Source organism: Nothoprocta perdicaria, unplaced genomic scaffold (assembly GCF_003342845.1).
Source record: "Nothoprocta perdicaria isolate Ctin4 unplaced genomic scaffold, notPer1 scaffold_315, whole genome shotgun sequence".
Lineage (NCBI taxonomy): Eukaryota > Metazoa > Chordata > Aves > Tinamiformes > Tinamidae > Nothoprocta > Nothoprocta perdicaria.
Genome location: NW_020455550.1, coordinates 163,782 through 183,276, shown reverse-complemented (window position 1 = coordinate 183,276; position 19,495 = coordinate 163,782). Strand labels below are relative to the sequence as shown.

At 42.2% G+C, this 19,495-nt stretch overlaps 1 protein-coding gene across 2 annotated transcripts in view; it reads left to right on the top strand.

Moving 5' to 3' along the window:
* The first annotated feature begins 3,328 nt into the window (after positions 1-3,328).
* Positions 3,329-19,495, top strand: part of MED14 (mediator complex subunit 14) — a 31,157-nt gene continuing 14,990 nt past the window's right edge. For both annotated transcript variants that reach the window (XM_026042847.1, XM_026042848.1), the window contains exons 1-12: positions 3,329-3,510; positions 5,106-5,132; positions 9,301-9,406; positions 10,001-10,174; positions 10,958-11,087; positions 12,948-13,076; positions 13,383-13,490; positions 14,275-14,407; positions 14,982-15,132; positions 16,563-16,674; positions 17,399-17,524; positions 18,103-18,181. In XM_026042847.1, the coding sequence (XP_025898632.1) occupies positions 3,329-3,510; positions 5,106-5,132; positions 9,301-9,406; positions 10,001-10,174; positions 10,958-11,087; positions 12,948-13,076; positions 13,383-13,490; positions 14,275-14,407; positions 14,982-15,132; positions 16,563-16,674; positions 17,399-17,524; positions 18,103-18,181 (1,457 nt within the window). The remainder of the gene's footprint in view (positions 3,511-5,105; positions 5,133-9,300; positions 9,407-10,000; positions 10,175-10,957; positions 11,088-12,947; positions 13,077-13,382; positions 13,491-14,274; positions 14,408-14,981; positions 15,133-16,562; positions 16,675-17,398; positions 17,525-18,102; positions 18,182-19,495) is intronic.

Sequence of the window (19,495 nt, the reverse complement as noted above, 5' to 3'; positions counted from 1 at the left end):
CCTCATTAGAATTTAAATACATGTTTTAATTTTTAACGAACATAAGTTTAAGCTTTATGATTCCACCATATGCAGCACTGTGCTAATTGATACATGCGGCAGCTCACCCGTATGTTACCCGCTTCTGACTTCACCTCTTAAGCATGGAAGAGACCAAACTTCTCGCCCTCTATAAAAGCGTTCAGACGTTACACTGCTAAATGCTCCAGCCATGCTTACAAACAAACCAAGCTGTTAGTAGGAAACCCTCACAGCATATAAAAACCATGTGCCATCATTTTGGGTGGCTAAAGGAACCCCTGAGCGCCAAGTGCGGTTTGTGGGATTAAACGTCTCTCTGATGGAAGGACCGGCAGAAGGGGAATGGTGGAACTGCTAGACACGGCGTGGCAGTCCATCGCTTGGACTCCTCCATGTGCCTGTTTTTCCTACCTGGCATTTCCCAGGCACAAAGACATTTTCTGCTCCCCGTGTGCAGCAAATGATGGTGGCCACGACCTCGCAGTCCACAAGCAGACCATTTTCCACGTATGCACCCAAGGAAACTCAGAATTCATAGCGTTGCAGAAACCCTGGGTCCCAATCAGAACTCAGGTTACATTATCCCTTTTTTTTAGCAAATTTATTAATCCAAACTCCAGGCATCAGTCCCAGGGAGCAAGACAGTTCATCCAGAGGTTACCTATAACCCTCTGCCTACCAGCAATCACACCATTTATCAGGTCTATGTGCAAGTGCTGTGCTGGAGGTCCCTTCTCCTTGCTAAGTCTTCTGCTGCCCTTCCGAGCAATCCCGCTCCCCCTTGTTTCTTCCTCCCACAGTTTTGGGGAGTCCCAACAGACTCCTGGAACCCATCTCCATTCTTCTTTTTTTTCCCGGAACCTATTTCCAACCTACTTCCTCTTTTTCCAAGCTGAGGTTTTGAATTCAGAAACAATGCTCCTGCTTCTTAAAAGCTCTTGTATCAGAGAGTCATAGTGCTGCCAGCTTCAAGGAGCAAGAAGAAAACCCAAACATGCATTTCTTCCTACAATAGCCCCACGTAGGCCTGCTGCTGTATTTATGAACTCCTAACACGCATCTCTAGCACGAACGGCTACCTTTGGTGAGTCTCCCAACAGCAAGGCTGTTGTCTGAAAACATATGTAACCCTCGAGCCCCTAAAATTTTCCTGTTGGTTGTTTTTCCTTTTTTTGGTGTGCGTGTGAAAACAGCATCAAGAGCTGATTTCCCAAGCAGAGCGAGGGGAGAGCTCAGCAGGGCTCCTGCAAACGCTCTGATTAGCCTCTCCTCTCGAGGAGCGAGGAGCAAGGCAGCCCAACAGAGGCACCTTCCCCCCGGCAAGGCTGCAGGATTCGGCAGGACCAGAGCTCCCCCGAGTCCCGCCAGGGCAGCTCGAACAAGGGCTGAGTCGAATCACATCACGTTTCTTCACCTGCCTTTTCAAAAGCCGCACACCTGAAATCAATGGGAATTTTACAGGGAAATAAAGGAGGCAGAAAGAAGGGAGAGGAATAACAAAAGCACCTGCATTTTGAAGTTAAAAGGTCTCCCAATACATAACTCACTCATACTCTGGGGGGTGCAAGTTAATGTTTTATTCAGCGGTGCAGCTAGTTGGCCATAAAATGGGTGCTCTGCATTTATTCATGCTTATGGAGGAAAAGAGGTGATTTGGAAAAATAAAACGCATATTTGCAGCAGCTAGGCAAAACCTTACAATGCTGAGCGAAAAAGACTAGTTTGCATCACCTAGATGTTATTTGCCACTTCATCCTTTACAGGTTCATTTTTTTCTAATAGCACAAAGCTGACATTTCTTTCATCTGTGTATCAATTCTATCAATGAATACCTTCCATTGACTGAAAAAGAAACTATTTCTAAACACAATTTAGTGATTTTAGGCATTAAATAATAACAACAAAGGTCTTCAGCCACAAGCTGCCCTCTCCAGCCCACGGCTGCTGGGCTCATCTCGCTTCCTCTGGGCTGCCCGGCAAACATAATCCTGTGAAAATGCAACTCCTCACTCCACCTCTATATTATCTAACATAATACCTGTTATATTCTCTTTTAAATAAACTGTTGCCACATGTTTCTCAGGTTGATAAATGATTCCACTGTTTGCTTTTCTCTTGGAAGGAGATGAAGAGAACAGGTTTTAAAGCTACACTCAATTTGAGCACAAACTTATATATGTGCATATATATGTATACAGACATATTTAGTGTGACAAGTGGCACTGTCTTAACACATATTGGAAGTTTAGTTATTTATTGCCTGAAGATCATCTACATTAGGGGTTTCTTTGTAACGATAAGAACTCGTAACATGAATGTTAAACACGCAGCAGTGACTCCTCCCTCCGCTACACAGCCTCTTTGGTTACTCGAATGATCCATGTTCAGTAACGTACGAGCCTTTAGCACCACGTCCTTTAGTGCCAGTTAGCTCAGAAGGCAGAACTATGTGAAAGTGCACTTGAAACTTGCCTTGGTGGCTCCTTTAACACCGGATCCCCTGAGCAGGATGCCGCTCACTGCTTGCTCCTTAGCACCTCCCGGAGAGGCTGTCTGGCCAGAGTCCTGAGCGTGGTCTCCCTGCATCGCTTTGCTCCCTGCACACACGCCTCGCATTTCCCGAGTCATTAGGAAGGGATTAGCCAGCCCTGGCCCTGGCCCGGGCGCTTGGCAGCCTCGAGGCCCGTATCAAAGGCTCTTTTGAGACCCTCTAATCCGCTGCTCCTTCACCCTTTACTCCACTAGCACGGCCGGATACAACGGGGCAGGTTTCATCCACGTCTGTATTTGCACAGCTGCGCCCACGCAGCCGTTCGGCCGGGGCAGCCCCACAGCGCAGCGCAGGTCGGCTCGGCGCGCCGCCATTTCCGCGCAGGGCGCGCCAGCCCGCCCGGCGGCACCTCCGCCCCAGCGGCGCCCGCCCGAGCCCGCCGCCCTCCCACTCCCGCCTCTGCTCCCGCGCGGGGCGCCTCAGGCGGCGGCGGCACCCCACCCCCACCCCAACGGCCCTAACGGTCCCAACGGCTCCGCGCGCCGCCCGAGGCCCCGCCCCCGGGCCCCGCCCCCTTGGCCGCCCCTCCGCGCGTGCCTTTCCCGGAAAGGTTCTCTTTCCGGTCCGCCGCGGCTGTTCGCTTCCGGTTCCGTGCCCCCAACATGGCGGCGGCCCCTGCGCCGAGCGGGCCCTGAGCGCCGCGGAGCCGCCTCGGCGCCGCCGCCGCTTCCCGCGGCCCCCCCCCTCCCCTCGCGGGGCCGCCGAGCCCCGTGCGCGCGGCGGGGCCGGGCCGGGCCGGGCCGGGCCGCGGGCGCCATGGCGCCCGTGCAGCTGGAGAACAACCAGCTGGTGCCGGCCGGGGGGGGAGCCGCCTCGGCGCCCGCCCCGCCAGCGCCCGGCGCCGTCGCCGCCGCCGCCAGCCCCGGCTACCGCCTCAGCACCCTCATCGACTTCCTGCTGCACCGCACCTACGCCGAGCTCACCGTGCTCGCCGACCTGTGAGTGCGGGCGGCGGGAGCCGGGCGGGCGGCCGCGCGGGGCCGGGCGGCGGGGCCGGGCCGCAGGGCCGGGCTCCGGGCGAGCCGGGGCTCCGAGGGAGGCGGGAGCGCTGCGGGCGGGGGCTGCCCTCCTAAACAGCTACCGTCCTCCCCAGGTTACTGACCCCCCTCACCCCCGTTCTGGGCACTAGTGCCTTGAAATACTGAATCCCGCGGAGCTGTTTCACGTGTTACGCTCCACACAGATGAATTACTTGAAGGCTTTTTCAAATGCCATTTTGTTGTTTTCAAAGAGATGTATAAAACCACCTCCATCTCACTTGCTCCCTAGCGCTGTCTCAGGGTCCACTGTGCTGCTTTGGTTGCACTGGGAGTTGCAAACCAAAGGATAGTGTTCCAAGGTCTAGAAGAACTTCCCTGAAAACAGTTTGACTCCGAACAAATCTGTTTGCTGCTTGGGAGTCCCTAAGGATACACAGCCTGGGAGGGTTGTGTGCACTCTGAAAACTGTCAGACAGAGCAGATGTGGGAGAAAACACATCCTCGTACAATGTTGTGTCTGGTAATCACACAGACCGCGTTTTGCTTGGCTTGGTGTCAAGGGCATTCAAGCACTAGAAGAACAAGAGCTGCAGGAGTCTCAGTTTGTTTCATAGGAAAAAAAAAAGCTCTGAAATGTTGATCAGTGGTCTTTCCTGTTCACCTATGATGCAGAAAGGCAGTGATGGATACTGCCTGAGTTCTTGTAGGCCTCCATGCCTGTGGTGCTGTCCCTTACACCTTGATTTCTGGTGTAAAACTGGCCCTTCGGAGTTCAGCAAGTAATTAAGCAAATTACAAAGCAATGTGGGTAGCATGAGCCATGCACAGGCTCTGCTGTGGGTGCTCCCCTAAAAGCAGAGTGAGCCCCAATTTCTGTTGTATGCCACCCGCAAGTGGGGATTTGGCTGACAAACAAACAAAAAAAACCCTTATTTGGAAATTATTCTCCTCTTCCCACCAAGGTAAACTCTCTAATTTGTCAGCATCAGCCTATTTCTGCCAGTAACAACAAAACCCTCCTAAACAAAATGACTCTGATGTCTCTGGGACATGGTGGTTTGCAAAAGCACAGAATCTACTGTCCTAGTGCTGGGTACAATTTAGGAATAGAGATTCCTTCAATTTTAGCCTAACTCATAGCAGCAGTCCTAGGTCATCTGCAGCAGGTGTTAAATCTGGCTATTTCTTGTTTTTCCTGAGGTGAGCTACGAATACTTGGTGGGAATCATGAGCTGCAAAGCAGCAGCTGTGGTGCTGCGGGACTCGCCAAATTCCCCGAAGTCTCAAAATTTGAGCCTTGTTCAGTATTTTCAATTCTTCTGTTCTGTTCTAGTTAACTTTAACTGGCAGATAGTACTGGCAAACTTGATAGCAGAAGACTAAACTGTTTTCTAGGACTTTGTCAATCATGAATGATTTTGACTATTTCCTAAGTGTTGAAAAAAAAATATTTTTTAAAAGGTGAATGGTAGCTCTTGTACTTAACCGAAGATTGAAATGTTATAAAATAATGTGTATTAATACTTTCTTTTCCCCCTTTCTTTTTAATATAGTTTACCAAGGAAGACTGATATGGAAAGGTGAGTCCTAACAAAATAGGCTGTGATACGTGCTGAAGTGTAGAACTTGATTTGAGTTGTTAAGGTTACCATAGAACTATTCTGGGTTTTTTTTTGATATTTTTACATTTTGTACAATAAAATAAGCCTTGTTTGTCTGTCTGTCACTGCGTAGATTGAAGATTTTTTTTCAGCATCAGTGACAATACTAGCGTACTAGCGTGTTTTGGACTTCTGTGTGTTTTTGTTTTTCTTCTCTCTCCTGTTCAGGAGGAATTATAATTGCTGCTCCAGTAGTAGGTGAGCTCTGTTAAGGCCATTTTTCTTTAATGGCAGTGAATGTCACAGCAACAGTATGACAGTAAACCTGATGTGAAAGGGAGCTGGAAAAATAAAAACCTGAGTAGAAAAATAAAAATCTGACTTGTCCAATGGAGAAGCTTCTTGTTCAAAAGCAGCATTTCAACAAGGAAACAGTGTAGAATCTTTTTCTTTTTCCTTTCATCATAAGATGCCCTCCTTTCTGCATCTTTTATGCTTTAGAAATACACAGAAGAATTGCCAGTAAACAGACTTAAGAGACCTAACAGGCTCTCTTAAGTCTGTTAAAAGAACAAACTTAAGGAAGATTTGCTTCTTTTTTTCTTCAAATATGGAAATTGCCAGAAAATTGGTTCCTTTGTCAGTGTTAGCACTCTGCTTGGTCTAATTTACTTCGGAGATACATATTTTAATACATCTTAATTGTTCAGATTCTTCTGTTTTTCCTAAGTTTGAGAGGCATGATGACAGCAGTAGCTGTTCTAGCCAGCTGTTTTGGGAAGTTGGCTGGTAGCATGGCATACATGCTTTAGTGAGAATGCAATGGTTTTGTTTTCTAATGAAAATACATATAGATACCTGGCTGAAGGACTCAAAGATAAGAAAAACAGTTAGGAAATCATGAAATAAAGTGTGACCTTTCTTTGAAAACTGTTCTTCAAATGTGGAAAAGTGGAGGACAAAAATTACACCTGCTTTCCTGAACTAAGAGTTCCTGATGAGAAGTATTCAAGAGTCCTGTTCAGATACTTCCAACAACTAAATGGATGTACTGCTTTCTTACATGTTTTGTAGGAGCTGGTGAATGAGGCTGCTTTCTCTCAAATTTACAGAAATAGCTCTATCACATACACAAGAAGATCCAAAAAAAACCCTGTTAGTGCTATTGTAAGAACAGGTTGCTCATGACTGAGAGCAGTGCAGTAACACACACAGCATCATGGGAAGCACTGGTTTCCCTTCTTTTCTAATGATGGAATGACTAGTCCAACTCCCTGCTTCAAGTTAAAGCCCATTTTCATGTTAGTTGGGGTCGCACAGTGTCATATCCTGCTGAGCCGCAAAGATCTCTGAGGATGGAGTTGTCTTAGTAGTTAGTTTGCAGTGGCTGGTAACTGTTGTCCCCCATCCTTTTGCACTTCTGAGGAGAGTCTGACTCCATCTTGTCTCTTGCACTCCTCAGGTATTCGCAGACCCGATTGTAGACTGGGGAGCCCCAAACTGAACATACTGCTTCAGATTTAGTCTCACAGAGGAATAATCACTTGCATGACGAGCTGGCTGTGCTCGTGCAGCTTCTCGTTGTTGCAGGGGCCCACTGGTGATTCCTCTGTGCTCGTTCAGTGGACCCCTGAGTCCTTTTTGATTGATCTTACAGCATTGCCCACTTCTCAGCCTGTGCCATCACATGAGTTTGATTCCCCGAGGGCAGGACCCTTGGGTGCACTCCATCTGGTCCAAGGCAGCTGTGCAGGCCAAGCTTCCTTAAGTGGTTCTTCCCTGGTTGGTCTTCTGCTGTAGTTAATGCTTCACTCGGACCCTTGGCACTAGGCTGAAGGGTCTGAACGATCTGAGAGCAGAGCTTACCCGTAAACACCAAGGTAAAGAACGGAGTAGGGGTTTTCAGTGCCTGTTATCTCATCCTGCTGGACTCAGCTTTCCTTAGTTTTCCTTTTACTCATACAAAGAGGGTTGTCTTGTTGCCCTTTATACTTTCATAGTTTCATTTCTAGGTGAGCTTTGGTTTTCCTAGCACCTGTCCTTGCATACTCAGGTAGTTTCTGTGGAGTCCTAAATAGCCCATTCCCTTCCCTCGCCTTCTTTGTGCTTCCCCTCTGGATCTGAGCTTACTCGGAAGGTCCCTGTGCAGCCAAGCTGACCCTCTGCCACGCCTGCCTGGCTCGCTGGAGTGGGCTCCAGTGCAGAAAAACAAGCTTTGGTGACTCTTACATGTATTACAGTTGAATTATTCTAAAGGGTTGTTTCTTAGATATGGTTATTAGAAAACCCCTTTAACATGCTTTGCCATTATAGGCTTTTTAAATGCACCCTTTGCCTAAGTTCTGTCTTCCTGGAATATAATTTTCCGTGCAGCTCAGCATGAGGTCATCTGTAATGAAGAGCGAAGGAGCACAGCAGTGCTGAACAACTCCTTGGGTTCCTCACAGACCAGTAGAGGAATGTGAGCTCCCAGGGCAGCTTTCATTTGGGGTGATGGTAGTGATTATGGCTGCTGGATTCTGCTGAAATAGAAGTAGGAAGTTTTCTATAGCTTCACATTAATAAAATTATTGGAATACTGTGGCTTTTTTTTCAGTAATTAAAAATAATTTTAGATTACTATGTTCCTTCTTGCTCCAAATTTTCTCTAGCTTTGATTTCCAGCCCCAAAAACATCATTTTGAATTTTTCTTGTTAGCTTTTATCCCCCTGAGGCATTTGACTGACATAACTGCCTCTAGATTTTAGCAGCTCCTATATTGAGTTTGCCTGAGAGATTACTGCCGCTCTAAAGGCTCACTGTAGGCATCTTCCAAATCTCATAATGGTTTTCTGAACCTTTTAAAATCTTCCAGGTTTTGCACTAATATTGTAATTACTGTCAGAGCTTGTAGTTACTAATAGAGCTACTATTAGCTTGGCCAGCACCTGGGATTTTCATATCAGGCTGGATGTCATTTTAAAACATATTCTCTAGAAGGCAAGTTACTGAGTGCACAATTCTTGGGGTGAGATCTGCAGTTTGTAATGCAGCCATTGAGCCAGATGATATTAGTGGTGCTTCTAGCCTAAACGTCTCATCTATAATCCGGTTCTGCTCTGTGTATTGCCCAGAAGGATTAAATTTATTTAGCCTCAATACCAAAGGGTTAACCAAAATGTTGAGCAGAGACACTGCTGTAAACTGAGAGCACATTATTCCCGTAGAATAGGTAGAGGAGGGTGTCTTATACATGAGAATCAATGAAAGGAGGTGCAAGTTCTGTTTGGTAGAGACCAGTATCTGTTGTGGCAACAAATGTTCTTTTGTCCAAGCACTGTTCTCACTTTATAAAATATCATCAGGAAAACAGCTTTTTCCCCTCATCCCCTCACCCATGTAACTGAAAAAAAATATTATGTGTAGAAAAAGAGGGAAACATCTGTGAGCAGTGGATGAAATGGGGGTTTAGAGAGCCTCCTATACTAAAGGAGGAAAAGGCAAAATGAGCCAGCATACATCCCCTGGTCTTCCTGGAATTCTTTTTCCGTAAAGAGAGCGTAGTAGGGGCCCATCTAGACCATCGCATACAAAGCGTAGTGGGGTGAATATTGACTATCAGAAATTTCTCATACTGATCTCTCTGCAAGGCCGGACTGCTGGGGAAAGTAAGCATTTTGTGTTCTTACTTTCCTCCAGCAACAAGGTAGCGTCCTGTAATGTGCACTGTGGACACTTCTGAAAGCTATCAGCATAATATTTTGTTTAGTGTTCTTTTTTTAAAGCAGTGCAATAGGACTGTTGGATCCTGTACTCTTGAGGTAATTCACGTTGTTTTAAATTTAATCATAAATTCTGGGAATTCTTTTCAAAGATAGAGTTCCCCATGTAATGGTTTCTCTAAAGATAAGTGATTCATTCAGATGAATGTGCTGCCTTTGTTTTTCCCAGACAATCTTGGTTGCTTGGAATCTATCTATCTTTTTAGTTCTTCTGAATTCAAAACAAGGAACTCAACTTTTTTTTTTCAATATTCTGTTCAAACAAGACTATTATTAACGATGCATATATGGGCATAATTAGAAGCTATCAGAAAGCTATTAGAAGCTTTGCGTTGGCACAGAATCAAATTGCAGCTTAATCTTTTTTTTTTTTTTTTTTTTACAGAAAAATAGAAATTGTGCAGTTTGCAAGCCGTACTCGTCAACTGTTTGTTCGTTTGTTAGCCTTAGTCAAATGGGCTAATAATGCTGGAAAGGTGGAAAAATGTGCGGTAAGTTAACAATTTCATGTGAAATAATCTTTAGGTAGTATAAGAATTTTATATCTTAAAAAGAAAAACAAAACAAACCGAACAAAAAGGGTAACCTGTTTCTTCCTCTTGAGGAGTTATATAAATTTGTCATTTAGCAGTTAAAGGTTCCCCAGGCTCATCAGTGGTCACAAAAGAAGGCATGTGTGTGGTTGGCTCAGAAGTGCTTAGGGTTAGGTGACAAGCAGGAAGGATGGACTGTAAGGGTGAAGTTAGTTAAATAAGAGTAAAGTCCAGGACGATGTACAAAGCCAGTCCCCCGAGTGAACGCAGGCGCGAGGGGTTTGCATTCCAATAGCAAGCATCAGGTGAAGAGCTGTGAAGCCTCACAGACCTGCCACGCCGTCAGAAGTGACATACAGGTTTCAAGTGTCCTTGCCTAAGAACGTAGGAAATGGACAGGGCATTCACTCTTTCCTTGTTCTGTAGATGCGACTGCTTGAAGTGACAAATCATCATCTTATTTGAGTACGCTAGGTGAACTGAATGCCAAGGGAAGTTGATCTGTGCATTTGCTGATGTGCATGCACGTCCCCCGCACTGTTTCTTCTGCAGATGATATCGAGCTTTTTAGATCAGCAAGCCATCCTGTTCGTGGACACTGCGGATCGCCTGGCGTCGCTCGCTCGAGACGCCTTGGTTCACGCTCGTCTGCCCAGCTTTGCTATCCCATATGCTATCGACGTGCTGACAACCGGCTCGTACCCGCGCCTGCCTACCTGCATAAGGGTAAACAATGTTACAACACGCGGGAAAGAAAAATCCCCTGTCTGATATCAAATGCCTGTATATTAAACTCTTTTCCCGATACATTTAAACAGAAATGTAGTTTAATACGTGCCTGGTGTCAAGTCTGTCTAGGGTCAGATCCTGACTTAGAGCATTTTAGGTTTGAACATGCTGTGCTGTCTCATTCTCCATTTGAACTGGTTCTGCTCTACTGCCAGTATAAAAGCAACACTTCTTCCATGGTTCTTTATGTATTTGTGCATGTTAGGCCAACATCCCAAAAAAAGGCAGTCTAAAAATGAGATGCTGACATCTGTTGCTCTCAGTGGTTTTGGTTGCAGCATGTTTTATCTAGAGAGGTACTGAAATATGTGGAACTATCTTTAATCCTGCTGCTTTTTCGTCCTGAGAGAAGGCAAAATAAACAGGTTTTTGTGAAGTAATTTTTCAGTAGAATCTATAACCAATATCTGTCCCTACAGATAAAGATTAGCTTTAGATTTTAGTATTTAATGAGTTTTTAAAATGATGTAAAGCCCAGAATTGTTTTAATTGATCTTAGTTGAACGATCTTGTTCACAGTGATCAGTCTTGGGTAGAATCTAATTAACTGGAAGATGAAAAAGTATAAAGGCAAAATTGAAAGCTTTGCTTGTGTCTAATGGCAAGTCGTATTTATACTTTCAGAATTCTGGTCTGGCTAGACCAGAATTTCATCGTTGCTACTTATGGTGTATTTTACATGTTCAGGATGTGTAAATTAGTTTGTTTTCATCTCAACAGGATAAAATAATCCCTCCTGATCCCATTACGAAGAGTGAGAAGCAAACCACACTTCATCAGTTAAACCAGATTCTTCGACATCGACTAGTGACTACAGATCTCCCTCCCCAGCTGGCAAACCTTACAGTCGGTGAGAACTTGAGTTCCCTTTTTGAAGAATAGCTTATTGCAGACAGATTCCAAATTGTTGTTTTACTGCTAAAGCAAAGATGGAAGATGGCTTACACAAGGTCATTAGGCTTCCTTAATCCAGTAACGCTGGGATCCTGGCTCTGCATAACAACAGAATATGTTTTTTTCCTCTCTTGAAAAACCAGGACACTGATAATGGTGCTGAAATAATATTTACTCTCAGCACTATCCTGTGCTGATAATGGCAAAAGGCTGTAGACACCATTTTGTTCTTTCAGCAAATTTATTATGAAAGGTTCCCCCCTTCTTTAAAGATAATGCAATAGCAGAGGTAGAGTTGCTCACGTCTCAGCCCATGTTTGGCATAACAGTATAACTGTTTTGTCCTAAGTTAGTTTTAAAAAAAAGTTTTTTCTAACTTAGCTTAGTTAACTTAGTTAACTAAGTTTTTAAACTAACTTAGTTTTTAAACTAAGTTAGTTTAAAAAAATCCAATTTAATTAAACTGTTAAGTGCTCGTGTAGAAACTCTTTGGACTTTAAGTGAAACAGTTTAATGTTGCTCCTTTTTTGAAATCTGTTTTGATACTAATCTTTGTGCTTAAAGTTTGTTCACAAGTGACTTGTTCTGCAGCTCACTCCAGCTCACACTTTCTCGTCCTCCTGCCCCTTCTTATTCCTTACCTCTCTTCTGTGGAGTCTCTTCCATTTGTTGCTAATCGGTAATTTTGTTCTAATTGCTGTTTTCGTTTAGCAGAAGCAGTGGTAGGAAAAAAGAAAAAATTGCTAAAATTTGGACTATATTATTACAGAAACACATAGAAATAGAAGTAGGGCTGGAATGGACCTAGTCTGTGCTGTTGAGGCAAGGTTAACTGTTGATATTTTATATCTCGCTGATACTGATTGTGAATAAACTCTTGACAAACTATAGTAATAGTTTTCACTGTTTCCTACCTGACCCATTGCAATTTCTATATTGAATCCATTTTTGACTAATTGAAGTGTAAATGGTATGTCTGGGTTCTTCAGGTCTTTTCTGGTTACGTATTTGAGTATTAATATCTGGTTTGGTGGTTTGCTTTAAGAGCATGTTTAGTAGGCTTTTGAGAATGAAACTTCACTTCATGAGTTCAATATTCCTGTAGAAATTTAAAAACTTTTAAGTGTCAAGAACTGTCAAGGTGCATGACCTATTTTGTTAGATGATTGAGAAGACTGACCCACAGTTTAGAGTGAAGACTTGTACTAAATGGTCTGCTTTGCCATTCATTTCCTTTATGGCTTTGCTGTGTAATTTTGTCTGTTCTCTGTTCTGGAAGTCGAATGGCATTCTGCAAAAAGTTCTGGGTAATGTAGATAAATTAGAGAAATAGTCTATGTGTGTACATAAAAGAATATCTTGCCCACAGGAAAATGGAGTTAAAATATTGTAACTTTATGTAACACCGAAAACCATTTACATAAGATAATAATAAGATAATCATCGATGTAGCAAAGAATAATTAAGGAGAAGAAACTAGACATACTGTCTGTATAACTTGTCAGACTGGTAGTCAGCACAGAATGTCATTCTGTGTTAAAGTAAAATGAATGCTAATGAGTTATCATGACTAAATATTGCTGTTCAAGACAGTTTTGGACTTCTGTCCATGCTGTTTATTGGCACTGGTTCTGTTGCAAAAAATATCATCAGATTCATATGTGTGTGTGTGTGTGTGTGTATATATATATATATATACACTACACAGCAAATTATACAGGAAAGCAATCAGTTTTGAGTGTAGAAGCTACCATATTGATATTCTGAGGCACCTTGTGAGATTGAGTAAAGTAAATCATTTTATTCCTTCCCTTAGCCAATGGCCGGGTGAAGTTTCGAGTGGAAGGGGAGTTTGAGGCCACCTTGACAGTGATGGGTGATGACCCTGACATCCCCTGGCGCCTTCTCAAACTGGAAATTTTGGTTGAAGACAAAGAAACTGGTGGTAAAAATAAAGTATTTTAACATTTTATTCTTTTAGTACGATGTTCGTCTCTGCTGCATGCGTCCTTGTTACACAGTGTTTTTTTGCATACCACATCTCAAGGTAATGAAGCTATATACACACTGTGCTGTTTTCTCAACAGCTTGCACTGTATGTCTTATTGCTTGCCAGTAGTCAACCGTAGCTAAAATTTTACAAATAAATCAAAGACTGGCTTATTTTGCTATCCATTTTAGTTGGTAAATATTTCTTAATACTAACCTTTTTGCCTGATGCCTAATGTGCATTATTTTTAATTTATGAAAGATGGTCGAGCCTTGGTCCACAGCATGCAGATCAACTTCATCCATCAGTTGGTTCAGTCCCGGCTGTTTGCTGATGAAAAGCCCCTTCAGGACATGTACAGCTGTCTGCGTATCCTTCTGAAAGTTGCTTTGGAATAAGCTGCTGTGGCCGTACTCTTTCTAGTAGCTCGAGGTCCAAAAGGATGGCTGATAAGGGAGAGTGTCTGTAAGTGGAGTGAAAATGATGGCCTTGGGCACGGTTGCTGTCACTTACTGGCATGTAAACCAGCCCTTGTTGGCTTGCTTTGGCTGGTCATCTGGGATGAGATCAGCTCACAGTAAATCATCAAAGGTAAACGTGAGATGCTGGAGACAGCAGGAGCTGAGCAGTCAGTGCAGGAGCAGCTGCCATGCGTGTGCTCACTTTGGAGATACAATACAGCGCTGGCTTTTAAGGTGCGGTAGCTCCCAGCCTGTGCTCAGGTGCTGTGGTAGGGTGGAGCTCTGCAGGAAGGCTGCTTAGTGACTTACGTGCAAAGGAGGAATTACTGACATAATGTGCAATGGCTTTCAGTGAAATATAGGCATTTTGAGGAACAAACAAGATGCATGTGGAAAATGGGCTTAATGGGTAGCTATAACATGAACTGAATTTCTTTGCTAGTCATCTTTTCCCCAAAGACGGGCAGAACTGAGATCTCTGAAAAAAAAATCACTGTTTTGCTTTTGCCTAATATCCTTAGATAAAAGACATGTGTGACAGAATCTTGAAATAGTTGATACTGTTTTATATGTGTCTATCTCTTCATATGGAGGTGTGTTTTCAGAGAGCATCTTGTCTTTGGCAAGTGAATTTATGTAGTGTAGAGACTCTTGTTTGGACCTGTTGTATTTTCTTAACTTCGTATCTCTAGACTCCTTCTGCTTAGCACTTCAGCTGGAAGTCTTGCATTCACAGACACTGATGCTCATTCGGGAACGCTGGGGTGACCTCGTGCAAGTGGAGCGGTATCATGCAGGGAAATGCCTCTCTCTTTCTGTTTGGAAGTAAGTTGATTTCCAGAGGTTGTTCTTAATCAACTTGACTAAAGTGATGGGATCATTTTTATTTTTAAGCTTGAGTCAGAATTTTCACGACTAAATTTTCTGCATTTAAATACTTAAACACATTGTTGGACTTGCAAAAGAGTGCAGGTAATGTACTGGAGGGCAATGGATGCAGTCATAAAATCAGCTGTCATTTAGATGGATGTCTAAATTAATATGTTAGTTCTTTGTCAGTCTTTCTTGATCAGTATTGGTCCCTGAGCTATTCTTGACATGCCCTACATAAAAGAGAAAAGAGTAACCTAGATGTTCATCTGATTCTATCAGATGAACCTCATCTAATGATGAGGTTCGTCAACCTAAGCAGATTTTTTTTTTTTTTAGTATTCTAAAACATATTTAGGGATTATAATTTTCTAAATGCTCTGTTAAAATTTAAAATAAAATGTGTATGTCAGATGAATTACAATGAAGAAGTTAAATTTATGCAAAACTCCTACAATCAAGGATTGACTGCTGAAGAACATAATTCCTACCATTGTGATTATGTTTTAATTATTCCATTTATTTTAAGCCAACAGGTGCTTGGCAGGAAAACAGGAACTGCATCTGTTCATAAGGTTACTATTAAGATTGATGAGACCGATGTCTCAAAACCCCTACAAATATCTCATGAGCCTCCCCTGCCAGCCTGTGATTCCAAACTGATGGAAAGAGCCATGAAGGTAAAGACTTGCTTTGCAGTAGGCGTTTAGTTCTGTAGATCAGAAACTTAAATACTTTGTGTTTTGCTTTGATTCTCTTCAAAGAGCTGTTTGTAAGATTTCTGCTTGCCTGTTGTTCTAGTTCATGATGTGTTTATGTTGAGACCTTAATAGTTCTTACAAATTATTGGTCTTGAACTTGTTTAAAAATTAAACGTGTTTCTCTAGTGTCTTGTGTGCTGTATTATGAGACAGTGCTGAGTAGTCAAGTTCCAGTTATGATTAGTGTTTGGTTTGAAAGAGAATTCTTTCTTTTCCTGTTTGGGAGGTACCGCATAATTTTGCTTCCTCTGAAAATCAGCTTCTCTGCGAACAACTGCACCCTTGAGTTGCTCTTCCCCCGAAGGGAAATCTTACATTCCTCTTTTGGAGCTTTATAGGAAAGGATGATCAGGGCTTGCGTGTTAAAAGTATTACATAAAGACAGGTTTTACATTATCACTAACCAGGTTTTGTCAGCTGGCCTATTTGATTATATCACTGTATTGTGCAGATGCCTAAAGGTTAAAGGTGGGATCATTGAAATGATCCACAAGTAGGTACTGCTGTCCTCCTTCCTGCTTGGCTCAGACCTCACTGTGTTAATTCCAGGTCTCAGCCAATTGTATCTCAGAACAATTTCCTTGCAGTCTTTACAGTGACGGTCTTTAGTGTATTTAGGCCTAAGTATAGGAAAATATACTTAACTTAGAATATCTGCTGCAGTTCCACTGCAGCTGGAAGAATTTAAGGAAGCTTACAGAATCAGGACTGCAGATCATAAAATTGGATGTGAAGCCATTTTTTATGGCAATGTTAACATTCATTCCCTCTATAACTTGTTAATCTGAAATTTTTGAAAAATTTGCTTTGTATACTTTGCTTTTCTACAGCCTAATTGCATAGCTGTAATGACTTAGCATGCTAGGCTTCCTCTTATTTAAAATGCAGTACAAAACGGTAATACAAATGAGTAAGTTTGAGGACGGGGTTATATTTTAATTTACTGATTATTTCATCTAGCTAGAAAAGAAGCTCTATTCGGTCCTCTGGGAAGAAGAACAGTAAGCAGTAACAGCTGCCACTTTGAAATGCTCTTGTTGATGTAGAAATACAGCTTTTTTTAAGGCTTTGTTTTGGATAGCTAATATTGAGGGGAAGGTCATTCTGGTAGACAAAAGCATGTACTGAAATTCTGTATAATTCTGTACAGCTGCAGGTCTCTGCTGTATTTACTTTCTTACGCTAGAATAAAAATTTGCTTTGATTCTTCTTGAGCAGTTTGCAAAGTAGCAAAGAAGGCCCTGTCTAAATTGATCACTTTATTAAGCTCAGTAGCTTGGCTGAAGTTTGCTCATGCATAGTGCCTGCATGTCAGATTTGAACTTGCTCACGTACGTTCCTTTTTACAGATTGACCACCTGTCTATAGAAAAACTCCTGATAGACAGTGTCCATGCAAGATCTCATCAAAAACTCCAGGAGCTGAAAGCCATTCTTAAGAGCTACAATGTTAATGACAATTGTATGTGTTTTCTACTGGGCTTTGGTTCACTTTGTGTTTTTTGCCTAGAATTGTTATCCTTTTTCCTTTTTTTCTTTTATTTTCTCTTGGTGATGCCTGTTTTCAGTAATTTAGATAGAAAATATCTGAACATAAATAAAGGGAAATACATTCAGAAGTAACAAGATCTAGCTTCAAATCATTCTACATTAATAGCTATAAAATACTCTGCAGTATCCACCTCTGAATGTAGTGTAATAGATGAAGCTGTCAGTGCGTTATATTCTGGGGGAAAGGTTCAAGTTGATCCGCTGTAAAAAATTGTGTTCAGATTCAAAATTCGTCTTTCACTGTCTTGAGCTGACTTTAAAGGAGGTTGCTCTGCTTAGCGTTGAAACTGTTGGAATTCACATTCAGCCTAAATCTTGATGCAGTCAGTTAAAATATCCAGGGACTTCTAATCTCCTTCTTTAAATTAAATCTGATTTCACCCCTTTCCCCCAATGGCTATTTTTATGTTACTGGAGCTGTTTTCACAGAGGAGTTTGTGTGCTTCAGTTCCCTTTTTATGTGACATGCTAAAAAGCAAATAGACTCCCTGAGTTTGGGACTACTGCGAGTAAAGATTGCTCCTGTAAGCTATCTTAAAAAAATAAGAAAGTAAGTTTTGTAATTGTAATAGCTTAAATTTTACTGTAATGAACCTGTATTTTGAATCATATTATTAACATTGATTTTTCTGTAGCATTCATTGAAACAGCTCTTCCAACTCTTGTAATTCCAATTTTGGAACCATGTGGCCGGTCAGAGTGTCTACATGTTTTTGTTGATCTCCATTCTGGCATGTTTCAACTGATGCTACACGGTGTTGGTAAGTAGCTGAAATTTCTGCTAGTCCTGCTGTTACCTACTGAGGTCATTTTGCATGAACAATTTCATGAAATCTGTGAACTCCTGAAAATAAGGTATGTAAGTGTACACTGCGGGTTAGGTCATTAGATAGATATTAGAGCTTATAAAGAATGGCAAATGTGGTCTTGGTACTGAGATTTGTAGTTCAGCTAAATATATTTTAAGAGGAGGACAGGCTAAGTCTCACTAGGCTTCATTTGCAATGCATTTTCTATATGACTCACACTGCCAGGGCACTGTTCTTAACATGGCTTGCAATTGGGTGCACGTTAGGGGGATCTTGCACTTCTGGAGATATTGTTCAACATAATAAATCTTAACTTGGTGTTTCAGACTGCTTAAGAAAAGGAGGAGGATGAACCTAAGTTGTTCTAGTTTGTCTAATATGCCATAATGCTCTCGTTTTACAAACATCATGGATCACTCTTGGGATATCAGCATAGTGACTGTCAAATTAGCTCAGACGTTCATTAAAATATCAAATTCCTGTTTGAAATGTGGATGTTAGGACTGTGCACTCACCTAATATTCTTACAGATCAATTGACACTAGATGACGTAGAGAAGTCTATTAATGATGATATGAAGCGCATCATTCCTTGGCTCCAGCAGCTCAAGTAAGTAACTTGGTTGATCCATTTAGTTTCCATACGTGATCACCTTATTTATATTTTGTAGGGACATATTTGCATTTCTCTTTGCTTTAACACACATACAGGAAAATGCTTAGAGTAGAGAAGTAGCTTTGAGTAGTTGCTATCTCCTCTAAACAGATGGAGGAAAATAATTTTGCTGGAAATCATTTCCATAGTCATCCTTGGTCTGCCTGCCCATAGTCCCATGCAATGTACACAGTCAGCATGGAATTTCTTCTGTAAATTTCCTCACTTTAAGTCAGGACCAAGACACTTCCTTCCTAGGGGGATCTTTTTTTGTGCTCTTGCTCGTTTTTCTCCTTTATTCCACTGTTTCACCAGCTCAACACTGCTTGTTTCTCAGCAAGAAGGACCTCCCTTCTTATAATGCATGAGGAAACCCAGGAAGTGGTCTAAGATGTTTAAAATAATAGCCATTTTTAATGTTTCAACCCTTGCTGGCTTAAACCTTTGATCTTGCCCCCTGGAAGCCCTAAGACTTAGACACCCACTAGCGTTTAACACAAGATAAGTTTGGCCCCCGTGAGTGGTTGCAACAAATAATACAAATACATTTTGCATGTATGTGAAAACTAAGTTGCACCTGCTCTGTCTTTTTAGAAAGTCTGAGTATTCTAACCAAATCTCAGGGTGAAACCTCTGTTTGAGGAATTTTGCTTCTAAAAGAAGCATGATGACGCATGAAGCTCTGGCCCCCTGGAGAAACTAATCAACCTCCTCTTGTTACAAATGACATCCCCTTGATGGCCTGGGTGGTACTGCAGTTCTTGAAGCGACTAGACAGTCCCCTCAAATGTGTTTTTAGGACAAATATATCTAAAGTGTGTCTATAAAAATAAACATGTGTCTCGCCCAGGAAGTGCTGAACACCTGCCTATACCTTCCTCTAGAGTTTTCAGTGCAGATTTTACAGAAAACTAAACTGTATATTTCTGAAATCCATTCCAGCCTGGGTAGGCTTGGTAATCTTATCACTATAGCCCAAATCCACTGGGATATAATGAAGCGTGGTTCCAAACATTAGAAAAATTTGCTGTCTTACACCTGATTCTGTGTTTCTGAATTTATTCAGATGAACATGTTCACTTTTAACATAATCAAGAGTGACCTTAATCTAGTTTTGGCCTTTATATATTGAGTTGTTTACCGAGATAGGAACAAAGATTTTCTAATGGCTGTTTTCCAAGCTGATGACAATGAGTAAAGATAGTGATAAGGAAAGGTAACCCCCTAAAATCTTCTGTGTAATACTTTGTGTATAACTTGTGAAACAGC